Source organism: Sinohyriopsis cumingii, chromosome 10 (assembly GCF_028554795.1).
Source record: "Sinohyriopsis cumingii isolate HCF-2022 chromosome 10, ASM2855479v2, whole genome shotgun sequence".
Lineage (NCBI taxonomy): Eukaryota > Metazoa > Mollusca > Bivalvia > Unionida > Unionidae > Sinohyriopsis > Sinohyriopsis cumingii.
Window position 1 is genome coordinate 1941590 of NC_142970.1, and position 13913 is coordinate 1955502.

The 13913-nt window shown below is 35.0% G+C and overlaps 1 protein-coding gene across 2 annotated transcripts in view; it reads left to right on the top strand.

The window, feature by feature from the left end:
* Window positions 1-11732, top strand: part of LOC149789487 (histone H3-like centromeric protein A) — a 45376-nt gene extending 33644 nt beyond the window's left edge. For both annotated transcript variants that reach the window (XM_089971501.1, XM_089971502.1), the window contains exon 4: window positions 836-11732. In XM_089971501.1, the coding sequence (XP_089827627.1) occupies window positions 836-976 (141 nt within the window). In that variant the 3' untranslated portion in view covers window positions 977-11732. The remainder of the gene's footprint in view (window positions 1-835) is intronic.
* Window positions 11733-13913: the final 2181 nt, after the last annotated feature.

Sequence of the window (13913 nt, forward strand, 5' to 3'; positions counted from 1 at the left end):
CTGCATACATCGTAGTGATATGACTGAAAAATGCTAAAAGCTATGTTGAAAATCCAAATCACACACACATTTTTTCTTCAGTTTTCAAGAAATTGAGGAAAGAAATCGTAATGCCCATGAGCATATATTTTCTAGTCTGTGATAATATATCAAAGAGGTAAGAAAAAAACACAAAACATCAAGTGTTGCAACTGTTTTTCTGTACTTTTGTCTTCTGATAATACTGACAGTTGTAATAGTGTTACTTTTGTCTGTTGATAATAATGACAGTTGTAATAGTGTTACTTTTGTCTGTTGATAATACTGACAGTTGTAATAGTGTTACTTTTGTCTATTGATAATACTGACAGTTGTAATAGTGTTACTTTTGTCTAGTGATAATACTGACAGTTGTAATAGTGTTACTTTTGTCTAGTGATAATACTGACAGTTGTAATAGTGTTACTTTTGTCTACTGATAATTCTGACAGTTGTAATAGTTTTACTTTTGTCTGTTGATAATACTGTCAGTTTTAATAGTTTTACTATTGTTTATTGATATTGCTATCAGAGGTACCATTGTGGGAATACATCATAGGTATATGCTCCAAAACAGAAAATAGGTGAATGCTAGCTGAAAATTTTGTGTCATGTTTAAATTGATGCAACACAGAAAGTAATATTGTCTTTATATTGTCAAAATGGCTTCCTAGATATTTGGCATATTTTTTTGAAAAATGAGAAATTATAATGATTATTGGTTGAAAATAGGTGACACTTGCTAAAGAATTAGTATTTTTGTGTGAATTCCAGCATCAATAAGAACCCTAAAATATGTTCATTTCTTTTATTCCAGGCTGCTGAGGCAATTCTAGTGAACTTGTTTGAGGACTGTCAGTTGTGTGCAGTTCATGCCAAACGTGTCACCATTATGTCAAGAGACATGTGGTTGGCATTACGATTACGTGGAGATACATTTTTGATGAAACAGATTTGATCTATTATTGCTATGGTAAAATGTAACAAACTTTTTTTGATGAAATGTATTAATTTTTTATTGTTTTGCCTGCAGCTTTAGTGAGACTAAGGTATCACTTTTGTTGTTTTTGTAGGCTTCAGTATTCATTTGTAATTTGTGCAAAAAGAGGACACCGAGTAATATGCGCAATTTTTTCAATGTGTTATGTTTTGCTTAAGTCAAAATATGAATCTCTGAGGTCAGTTTCATAAATATTCATTAAATATAAGCTCAGAGGTTTGCAACCAGTGCATAAAGAATGTTCTTGACATATATTCAATTTTTGGCATATATGTAACACTTTTGGGACCCATGATTTCGACCAAGCACATTAAATATGATCAGACCTACCAACCCTTAGATATAGACAGAGAATAAAAGCACAAATTACAGAAATATGATTGTTTACAGTAAAATCAGGATACTGGCTTATCCATGTTTGATTCGGATCCAGGTTTCGCATTAGATTCATTGGAGTTGGTCAGGGAACCCTCAACATTAGTACCTTTGATGCTTATATCTGCACATATTTTGTGATCAAGCTGTTGCTTATTTCTTGTAAAAAGAGCATCCATAAAGTGAACAAAAGGGATAATAAACCTCTTAAAAGTTTTTAAAGTACAGAAAAATAAAATGGAATATTCAGATTTTTGGGGGAAAAAGCAGGAATGACAACAAGAACATTTATTTGACATCATGTCTTAATTTGAGAATGGCACATGGCAGAAAAATTGTTGCCATCACCACGGCCCACATGAAATATAATATTTTGTGTCAAGTTGAGAGATATCAAAAAGCCATTGAGCTCCATAGGGTTTGGAAGTGCAGTTTGTGAAAATGTACTCAATGTAATTGAGGTTAAGTCAAATTTACAATTTTTTTTATTCCTAGTTGAACACAGTAGTTACCGTCACTGCATCATTCTTGAATCACACTTCCAACTTTTAAATCCATGTTTTCCAGCTTGACAATAGCAGTAAATGATATTTTGTTATACATTACTAAAAATTAAAGAAATTGTCTGCTTTTCTGTGCAGGTCTTGTTAGGGTTGGTTATTAAATACCGAGGCAACCATACCCAAGGACACATCATGGTAGCCAGTTTAACCTCCTGGTTGGATCTGACCTTCCCTTTCGTAACATGTCAAGTGTGATGACCAATGAATAAATGTTGCTCCTACCTGTATCCATATATTTATTTCTGCCTGATTAATTATTACTAGCATCAGTTTATAGCTAATTAAATAATACATGTTTCTGGTCAGATTTATAATGCCAAGGCAATTACAGTAAAGTGCCTTGCCTAAGGACACATTATTCTGACCAGTTTAGGCAGGTCTGAATTTTAGGATCTGAATCTGCACTCATTTTGTTTCATGTCCAGCTGGAGAACAAATGAGCGTCCAGCTATGTCAAATGAACTTTTGGCATAGCCCTGCATCCGTTATATGTTGTCAGTTCTTTGTTGGGCATCATCAGTTCATCAGCAATTGATTGTTACCACATTGGGATCCATATTTCTGATCCAGTTTCAATAAGATTTCGAATGTGAAACTATATCGTAAAAAAAATTTTGGACAGTTTAGACAATGAAAAAGATCTCTGCATGTGAATGAGGTTATCTTGCACATTTTCTGATCCGATTTTGATTAGAAACTTTGCATATATGCTTATATTGTTAAGTTCTCAGACAAGTTTTATGAGCAGTCCTTAATCCAAAACTAATTATTCCCTCCTCCAATTAGTATTGGAAGTCTAAAATTGAAAAGAACATGATCCCAGTCAGACTCCTTAGTCATAGCCAACATACAAAATACCATCTTTTCTTTTTTACTTGAATGATGTACGCAGTACATGTGCATTATATCACTCATTGAATTTCACATACCTTTTTGTATTGATTGAGTGTTTATCTCCTCAGTGCCTGCTTTATTTGAGTGTTACCTGTGTTCTTTTGTTCATTTTGAGGGGTTTTGCATCTTGTTTAGCAAGCAATGCATCATTAAATTGTATCCTCTTCATAGTTCCAGTGAATGAGTAAGTATTTACTTCCCTTTAGCTCTTGATATTTTGGTTTGTGTGAATATTTCTCTTTCAGAGTTTCTTATGTTGCATATTGTGGGCACATGAAAACCCCTGGGACATGTACTGGGTGCACATGCATGCACAGATGTTTTGTTTTCTTTTGTCTGACAAGTGTGGAACTTCATGGTACGTTGCCACATATACAAAGGAGTAAGAAGGGCTCCTCTTCGTCGTCTTCACTGGACGACCTCCTCTGTTCCAATGAGAGGTCTGGATGTCTTCACATTTTGGAAAGACTATTGCAGTCTCTGTGGTTTGGAGATCACCTAATGGCCATGGATTCGGGATGCTCATTATTTTATAGAGTAAGATCCGATTGCACATCCCACTTAAGGACAAGCAGTAACATTTCAAGGTTTGTGTCCCAGTAACAGAGATTAGTGAATCTTGCCTGGGGACAGGGATTGTGTCAGTAAGCCACCCGATCTCTTTTGCTATGTTATCCCAATGGGATTAGGGATTTGGGTTGTATTCACCCAAATAGAGAGTGTGATGATCAGATCAGCAACCCACCCCATGTTATTGTTTTGTTCATAGTCTTCCTTCCTCCAACCCCATGGAAGTCTCTTCCTTGATTTTTAGGGACAGTGGTTATGACATGTAGTGGACCTGCTATATCTCATCCATCCTGTTCCAGCAAATAGGAAGGTGGCCACCACTGAGCTTCAAAATGATCTCAAAGAGCTCAGCGATTCCTTATTGCATTATAGTACCACTAGTATTGTTAGTCCCATCACACATGCACACCCATGAGCTGCTTCAGGATGATGATGACAGTCCTGTTTCACCTCAGCAGCAGGCTTTGAATGACAATGTCATTTCCATCATAATGGAGTGATCAGAGGAACTGATGATGATTGTTTATCGCCTTCTATTGGGGTTTCATACACCTTCCCACCTGTCGGGCCAGGTGTTTGTAATGGAGTTAGTTTGGATGTTTGATAAATTTACTGCCTTCTCCTCCAGACTTATGTACTACCTAATTCTTTCTGGCACTAATGACAAGAAGATTCTCTCCAATTTAAAAAGGCTTTCTTGACCATAATCTTGTTAAGATCTTCTGTTGCTCCTGCACTGAGAGTTTACATAGAAGTTTTTTTCCAGGGTACAAGAGTTTGCCAAGCAACAGAAGGGTGGCATGTCTCGTCTGTTTTTTAATCGCTGGTTTTTGCCTCCAGCTATCAAGTTCATTCTTTGGTTTGGCCCCTTAAGCCGTCTCCCCTTGGACTTGGGAGCACCACATGTGGGGGTATTCGCTAGGGCCTTGGTATATGTCCAAGTCACGGATAATGTATAAGGTCCATTCCACTTTAAAGGATGGCTACTGGCTTCTTTTCTAAACTGGCTCATTTAAGAAAGAGGTACACCCTTCATTGGAAAGGTAGAGTTGAGATGGTGGAAAATGACACGTATCAGATTTTCTTTTCCTGGATATTGCTGGTGTTAAGAAAAGGCTCATAATCCACCTTTCCACCTTCAACATATTTCTTCATGAAAAACACTTCACAATTGAGACTGTTGTCTCAATCAGGAATGCCATAAGGCCTTGTGACTGGACTGTCTCCATCAATCTTCAGGATGGTACATCCCCATCTTCCCACCACATAGAAAACACCCCTGGTTTTGTCTTGAGCAGAGATATTTTAATTTCAAGCACAAACTCATGTCATGGCCGAGTGGTCTAAAGCGCTCTTCGTTACGGATCACTGCCATCTCACCTCTGCCTGCGTCGGTTCGAGTCTAAGATTCAGCCAATATGGGTATGTGAGAAAGCTTGCCAGTAGCTTCTCGTGGGTCAGTGGTTCTTTCCGGGGTTTTCCCGGGTTCTTCCTCCACCATTAATACTGGCCGCCATATATAGCCTATCGTGTGCTGAAAAATGGCGTTAAACCCCACAACAACAACAACAACAACAAACTCATGTCCAGCCCCAGATTCTTTAAAGGGTGATGGAGGTAATTTCAGCCCACTTATTATGGATCCTCATCCTCCAGTATTCAATGACTGGTTGTTGTACAACATTCTCAGCTGTTCTGAAGGACCTGTCCCACTGTTGATCACCAATGACCCATCTCAGACTTGTAGCAAATATAGAAGAATCTGATTTCATTCTTCACTAAATCTGCATAATATGTGGGAATGAATTTCCTCACCAGCCATGGCAGGATCATGTTCCTTCAGACAGGAGTGACCAAAAATCCTGTGCTTCTTAATGGTTCTGGAGAAGACCTCATTGGCTCACCTTTGCCTCTCTATCTCCTGGGAAGTCTGAACTTGGCTACAGACCTAAATTCCTCTAGGGAGACTTTACTTGCACCCACTCCAGTTCCTGCTACATATACTAGCAAACTGGAGACTGTACAAGCACCCTGTTGGCTTGGATCCCCCAAGGATCATATTTTCATTTCCACCTGCATTGGTGTCTAAATCAGGACAGATTTCTGATTGGAGTCAAAATTCACACCCCTGTACCTTACTCTTTTCTGTACCTTCCTAAATCTTCTCTTCCTGCCTCTTAAGGGTTCTGCTGAGATTTCAGCATTCACCATTTTCATATAGAATGTCCACACAGGTAGGAACCATTCATGAGAATATAAAGTCCATAAAATTAAGGCTATTACTGCATCTTTGGTCTGTTTGAATCACTCCCTTTATGGAGTGCCAACTTACGAAAATCTCACATTATCTGCTCCTTTTGCCTTTGATTTGTGGTACATCAGCATGAAGGCATTTTTTGTTGGGTCTAAAGGGACACCACAGCATGTGGCACAACCTTTATCCAGCCTACATTTGTGAACACATCTATCATTAAAGTTAGAGCAGTTGTTTTCTCTACAGAATTGTGGAGGCCATCAGCCTCCATCCTAACTGGCAAGTTCTGCAATGCAATAATATCAGGTAATGTAGTACTGCTATTAAAACGTAGTGGTGGTGGGGGGTTCAACTATTTATAATTATGTTGTTGTTGATGTGGGATTTAACATCCTTTTTCAGCATACAATAGGCTATATACATGGTGGCTAGTATTAATGGTGGAGGAAGAACCCAGGAAAACCCCAGAAAGAACCACCAACCCACGAGAAGCTACTGGCAAGCTTTCTCACACCCACGTTGGTTATAATTATGTAATACTTACCTGCTACTATTGCAAAGACACAATCCTCCTAACTCATTCTGATGTCTTGTACTCTTAGTCCAAGTCAGAAGAGGATGTTGGCCATAACAAGTCAAAATGGGATCATATTCTTTTTCAGTTCTGGTCCTCTTGAACTTGTTACCACACTGGAAGCAGCATTTCTTATCAAATATTGATCATATATAACTTGAATCATGATGATTTTTAATGTACTTACCAGATTTAAAATATAGGCTTGTATCATGATGATTTTTATTGTATTGATCAGACCTGAAATATAGGCTTGTTGTATTGATCAGACTTGAAATACAGGCTTGTATCATGATGATTTTTAATGGGTTCAGAAAAGAACAAGATCCACACATATTAATGAGGTAATCTTGTATCTAATTGGCTGACCTTGATACCATAGTTGAGGCTGTATTTGATCCAGTTTGATCAAACTTGAAATATTTGTTTATATTATTAAGATCTTTAATGAATTCAATATTAAGCATCACCACTGCATACTAATGAGGTAATTTTGCATCTGATTAAGCTTGTTTAGTCTTGAAGCCACATTTCTGATACTAATTTGATTAGACTGGAAATATTTGCAAGTATCATTAATTTTGAATGGGTTCGATAAAGAGTGGCGTTAATTTTTGATGTTTTTAGCTTTTCAATGACATGCTCAAAAAACATAGAGGAAGCTAACCTGAAGCTTTTGTCCTCACCCTAAGGACTTCATCAGCAGACTGTTTTAATCTCTACTGACTGTTTACATCACTCGATGGAATGGTAAGCGATGTTGACAGATTGTCCCAGATATGTGGCATGTTGTAACAGCCCCTGTCCCTGTTCAGCATCAGCTTGTGCGCATGGATGTAGATTGATTCTTTATCCCCATGCTCAAACCAGGCTTATTTTCAATCTAAGATCTTTACTGAATTCCAAGTTACAGTGTGTCCAGGGCAAACATTGTGGATGTGCTGTGATACTTTAGACAAACTTGAACTTGGTCTTTGATGTTCATTAACTCTCACTTTCAATGTCCTTTCCATTTCCTCAATATAGTCATGATGGCAACTGACTTTAACCCTGTCCTTCACACATAATATGATAGATAAGTATCAGACTTAGCCTTAGGGTGAACCTATACGAGTCTTAGGGTCTCCGGTACAATTTGAAACTCACATTAATTTTGTGTCATTGGAAAACAATATCAAATGAAGCATTTGCATGTCCCTTTTGCATATGCAAGGATGATGTTACCTTTTGAAACTATTCTCCCAGCTGGTCTACTTTCCTCAGTTTTGTCATTAGGACTAGCATTGAGCCTGTTGGAAACCATCTTATCTTCCAGATAATGACACCTATTGAGGGCAGTGTTGACATGATCTAGTTCTTGTTTTAAATCTTTCGGGTCAGATGTAATGACTTTGGCTCTGTGATATAATGTTTAGACCACCCCAAGTTTCTGATCTAATGGACGGTATGAATCAAAATCAAGGTACTGGTCTTTATGCATAGGTTTATGATAAACCGTAATTTTAAAAGTGCTGTCAATGTTTCTTAAGGTGTTTGTGTCCAAAAAAGATAATCTGCAATTTTTTTATTTTTATTATGGGGATTTTAATATCAATGCTGGTAATGTCATCAGTGAATTCCAATACATATTCTAGCTTATGCTTAGTGTGTTTGTCGTCAGTGTATCTACGACCAACATGTGGTGAGTGCTACCAACTCAAAGTGTTCCATATATAAATTACACACTCTGGGGGAAACTAATGAACCCAAAGCAGTTACATGTATTTGAAGGTAGAAAATTCCATCATACGCAGAATATGTGCACTTCAAACACAACTCCAAGCACAAATAATACTACACAGTTAAGCTTCACCAAAGTAAGGAGCTTCTTGTTGTTGTTGTTGTTGTTCTAGGGTTTAACGCCATTTTTCAGCACAAGATAGGCCATATATGGCGGCCAGTATAACTGGTGGAGGAAGAACCCTGGAAAACCCAGGAAAGAACCACCGACCCACAAGAAGCTACTGGCAGGCTTTCCCACGTACCCACGCTAGCCGAGCCTTGGACTCGAACATACGCAGACAGAGGTGAGATGGCAGTAATCCGGAACGGTGAGCGCTTTAGACCACTCGGCCACTCGGGGCCCCCAAGTAAGGAGCTAAGTTCTTACGTAATAATTAGGTAACCAATATAAGATAAGGAATTAAAGTCTTGTTGAATAAAAAATCTTGGATTATCAACTTCAGTAAATTTCGTACATACACATTGCATTGTTTTTCAAAGTTTACATCATAACAATAACATGTGAGACTAGTTTTTAAAATCAGGTTGAGACTTTGCATACTATGTGTTTTCAGTATGAGACTAGTTTTTAAAGTCAGGTTGAGACTTTGCATACTGTGTGTTTTCAGTATGAGACTAATTTTTAAAATCAGGTTGAGACTTTGCATACTGTGTGTTTTCAGTATGAGACTAGTTTATGAAATTAGGCTGAGACTTTGCATACTATGTGTTTTCAGTATGAGACTAGTTTTTGAAATTAGTTTGAGACTTTGCATACTGTGTGTTTTCAGTATGAGACTAGTTTTTGAAATTAGGTTGAGACTTTGCATACTGTGTGTTTTCAGTATGAGACTAGTTTTTGAAATTAGGTTGAGACTTTGCATACTGTGTGTTTTCAGTGGGTTTGAATTTGAGATGCTGTATAAATGAATTTAACAAACCTTTAACATATTGAATTAGTCTACAACACAAAACCTTTGTATGTATATTTTTGATGCTTAATCTTAGACCATAACTTAACTATCCAACACTTCTTTCATTTAAAAGTTTCAGCTGGTGAAATAAGGAAACAAAATTAAATAAACATCAGTATGGGCAATGAAATTTTATTGTGTAAAAAAGTTAAACTTTGTGTCTGTTGTTAGGTTGTGTTTCAGTGCCAAATTTAGATTTGTGAACTTACAGATTATTATTAGTTCAATTTTACATATTAGTAAAGATGTATTATACCGTTAGTTATTTTTTAAACATGTATCAACAGTTTGATTGCATTGTGTGGATCCGTCTCATGTAGTATTTCTTATCTTAGGGCATATAATCTGCATGTACTTTAGCCCACTTCATTGTTTTTCAGTAATTCTTGAAAGAAGGGTACATTATAGCCAGGGTCTGTCTAAATCTGAAATGGGAACCTCTTCCTCTAAGAGCTACTTGGCCACTGGAACAATGGATGTGTTGATTGAGATTTATATACAAAAACTATTTGAGACGGTACTCTTTAGGGCATATATATTTTTACATGTTGCAGTGATTCTTCACAGCTATTTGCTCTTGGTCAGTATTTAGAAACAATGTGCTAGAAGTGATAAAATGGATAAATGTTTTAAATGATATTAAAATTAAAACTTATTTTGCCATTTTCACTTTAGCATATATGAAGACAAATATTTAGTGTTTTTTTTAAGGAAAATCAAATCGGACAATATGTTGTTTTTTTTTAAACAAAACACTTTAAAGCTTCATCATATTCAGTTCATTGTTTGGTTTGGGTGGAGAAAAAAAACCTTCCTAAAAAGATTGTATTGGCCATTTGGTGCCCTTTCATATGCCTCAGAATAGTTAAATACCTTCCAGTTTGACAAAGCAAAAAACAAAAATTTCTAAATTTATAAAAATAGGGCCGTTTGGCCAACAATTTAAAAACTCTTTCACTATATTAAAATTGTCATTTCTACTGGTGTGGAATTGAAAAATCTCTTTCATGGGTCAAGATTTGTCAGGAACTTGGCAAAACCTTGTTCCTGCTAAAAAAAAATTCTGATCCCATTGGTGGGATTTCTGTATCCCACACCAATGCATATAATGGATTATTTTTCACACGTATCTAATCAGGAAAGAGTCATGAAAACAAGGTGGTAGATCATTAGTGTGGTTGAATTAATTATAAAAAGACAGTATTTTCTAAATAATTCAGCATCATTTGATAGAGCATAGAAATTTAATTTATAATAAAAACATCGCGAGTAGGAAATTAAAGAATTTATATTTATATTCCAAAATTATTTTTTGTTTTGAATATTACATAAGCTAGGTCATAAGCGGTCCAAGTACATGCCCATGGGTCTTTTTTATTTGGTTCAATCTCATAAAAAAAGTCAGCTCTATAGTTATAATATAATTGCTGTACTATATATCATTATATTATAATTACTGTAATATATATCATTATAGTATAATTACTGTAATATATATCATTATAGTATAATTACTGTAATATATATATCATTATAATATAATTACTGTAATATATCTCATTATAGTATAATTACTGTAATATATATCATGAGGGTCATCTATAGTGTCACAATGCATTCATGTGGGATATACATATTCCACATACCTTTCTTACTTGTGCCAACTGTGTTACACTAATATAGGGATGTGAGAAATCATTCTTTTGGGAAGACTTAATTGTTTGAATAAAATTTGCCTTGAGTATCGCCAGTGTTAGGCATAAATTTAAGATACGTGTTAAACTTGGTCACACTTTTTTGTATAAATTTTTTGTTCAGATACATCTGGATTATGCCTTCAGGTGTTCATTGTTCACATAAGTTTGGATTATGCCAACAACATTGTGAGCCAAGACTGAAAGTTAAAATAGCAATGAGGATGAAATTAGTCTGACTATTTTCGACCAATCATATGCATTTACTTGGGACATGTTGGTAAAATTCTGGCCTTGTTTGAGATTGGATCTTAATCTTACTTGTAGGTGTGACTTGCTTGTAGCTTAAATTTGAATGAATTTAAACAAAGTTGTATCTCAGTCTATTGAAAAATCTGCCCTGTATAAGTGGTTGCAGGTACTTTTGTTATAGATGTTCATGTCAGACTGTTTTCTGAATTTTTTCTGTTCATTTGATTCTGTGGTTATCATGTATTTTTACTTGCATGTATTTTTTATATTTTGTAAATATTTGTTAATTTCATTGGCATTAAAAATAATGGCTTCAGTATTTATAATATATGTAGTAGATTATTACTAGCAACAATAGAAAAAGATATAGTATTTTTATGCACTGCATCATAATAGGTTAATGTTAAGCAAAGAATTGTTAAAATATCATCCAGACGTTATCTGTTCCTCTCAGCATTGTTGACTTTTGTACATTTTATTTCTTTTCATGAAATTTTGTGAAGTTTATCCTATATATAATGCTGTATGGTTCATATTTTTCTTTGTATCAGTATGAACAGTTTTATGAGACAGTGGCTTATTGCCAGATTTAACCTCATCTTCCCCAGTTAGCAGTTTTTATGTGTGAAAGTTACAACCAATGAGTTGTTGCATTTGTTCATTGTTTGAAATCAGATGAAAGAAGTTTAACTTTGCATCCTTGATAATACAAGAGCTGTATATATTGAAAAGGAACTTGAAAGTATTGACATGTCATTGTAACAATTCAAAATGAAAATATAAAATAAAAGTTTTTATTCTAGTATTGCTGTTTGCTGTTTTTATGTATATATGAAAGGCACTGAACCCAGAACAGCCGAGAACGGTGTCATGTCAGGCAGATCACAGTACATCTTGTTGTCGTTATGTTGTATGTATTACAGGTACTGAACCAAGAACAGCCTATGCCTTTGTCCTGACAGGCACAAAAGACATACTAGAACAGTGTCCTGTCAGGCAGATTAAGGTCAGTCTTGTTGGCTTTACATTGTATTTATGACAGGCACTGAACAAAGAACAGACTAAAACAGCATCCTGTCAGGTGTGTCTTGTTTCTTGTGTCTTGTGTTCAAGGTGTCTTGTTTTTATGTTGTAAGTATGGCATGCACTAAACCAAGAACAGCTCAAAACTGTTCATTTCAGCCAGATCAGGGTCTGTCTTGTTGGCTTTATGTTGTATGCAGAACGAACAGTGCAGACCTTAGTACAGTAATCTTCAGCAGAAAACATGAGTGAATCTAAGTTAGAATAATCATATTTTGGGAAGGACATTTATTATTGAATTAATATGATTTTTAGTAGGTTGTTTTCTTAATCTACAACCAATTCATATATCCTTCATCTTCAGCAAGATTGGCATTTACTATGACAAATTCTGATCTGTTTGTAAGGTAGGAGACGGGCCATTTCTTTGCTTCTTCATTATATTTATATCTCTTTAATTTATGGATAAGAATATTTTGATCTACATGGTCAAACACTTTCCTAAGGTCAACAATACAGTGTATCTCCTACTATTAAGATACTAAATTATTATATTGAGTATGACAAGTGCTTGTAGCCAGACAAAAGTTGCTTATTAATCCTGTAAATTAAAATAACTTCACTCAAAATATGAAAGCAAGCTATATAAATGGTTTAAACATGCAATGGTAACGTTTTGATTAAGGTGATAATTTTCCAGAATAAATGGTAGTTTCTGTTACTCAAATGATAAGTGTTTTATATCTTTTCTCCATTTATTGATCCTTAGACAAAAAAAACCATTGCTTATATAGTTTTCTCCTTTGACTTAATGAAAGATGCTTGAAGTGTACAAACTCCAAAAATTAATGGAATCTGACTGAATTTTCTTTCAAATCTATCTCAGATTTTGATAAATCATCACTAATAGTGGTCCTGCTAAATATGGCTAAGCCTGACAAAGCCATGCAAAGTCAAATAGAAAATGTGTATTTATATTGTTAATTAAGCCAAAAGACTAGTTTTTCAACATATTTATGCAGAATTAAATGACTCAAAATTGGGTGACAGAGTACTAATTTGAAATTGAATAATGACAGTAATAGCATAGTCTGACAAAATCATACGTAAACTGTTTGTTGCTTTATAAATTGTTCATTTAACTTATTATCAAAAGAAAATGCAATTTTTTTCAATATATCCTAATCACACAAAGCCAGACAAAGTCATACAAAGCCTAACAAATCCTCACAAAGCCTGACAGAGTCACATTAGACAAGTGTATTTATATTGTAAATTATGTTGATGAATATATTAACCGAACTGAAGGATTAGTTTTCAACATAATTATGCCGAATTAAATAACCAGTATAATTTGGCGGCAAAGTTCAAATTATAAGAAAATCGTATGTAAAATGTTTTTTATTTGAAAAATTGTTTACTTGAATGATTATTGAAAGAAAAAGCAACATTTCAATATGTCCTCATTATACAACGCCTGTTTATAGTGATGTCTAGCACTGTATAAATCATAAGTGTGACTAATATTGATTTAATCAATGTGAATAAAAATAGAAAATCAAAAATGTAAACAACTTAACAATATGCAGAGGTGATTGTGAATAGGCACAAAAGGACATTACATTTTGTAGTGGACACACTCAGCTGAGATGTGAGTTAACTGACTCGGTCAATACACAATTGCCTGTAGTCAGTCTAAACTCCATTCAAAAGGCAAATATGTGTATTTGTATGTGATAGAAATAAAATATATGCATAGTATGTAAGCTGTATCCACGATATACCACTCATTATGCAAGCCTCATTTCGTTTTAATGAAAAATGTATACATTTTGTGGTATATCATTCATACAGCATACATGCTATATATATAATGCTGATACACCATTATTCTGGTCACGAATATGTGTTTTTAAATCGTGAGTGTAATAAAGGCTTATTAAAGTGTTTGCCATTTGTCC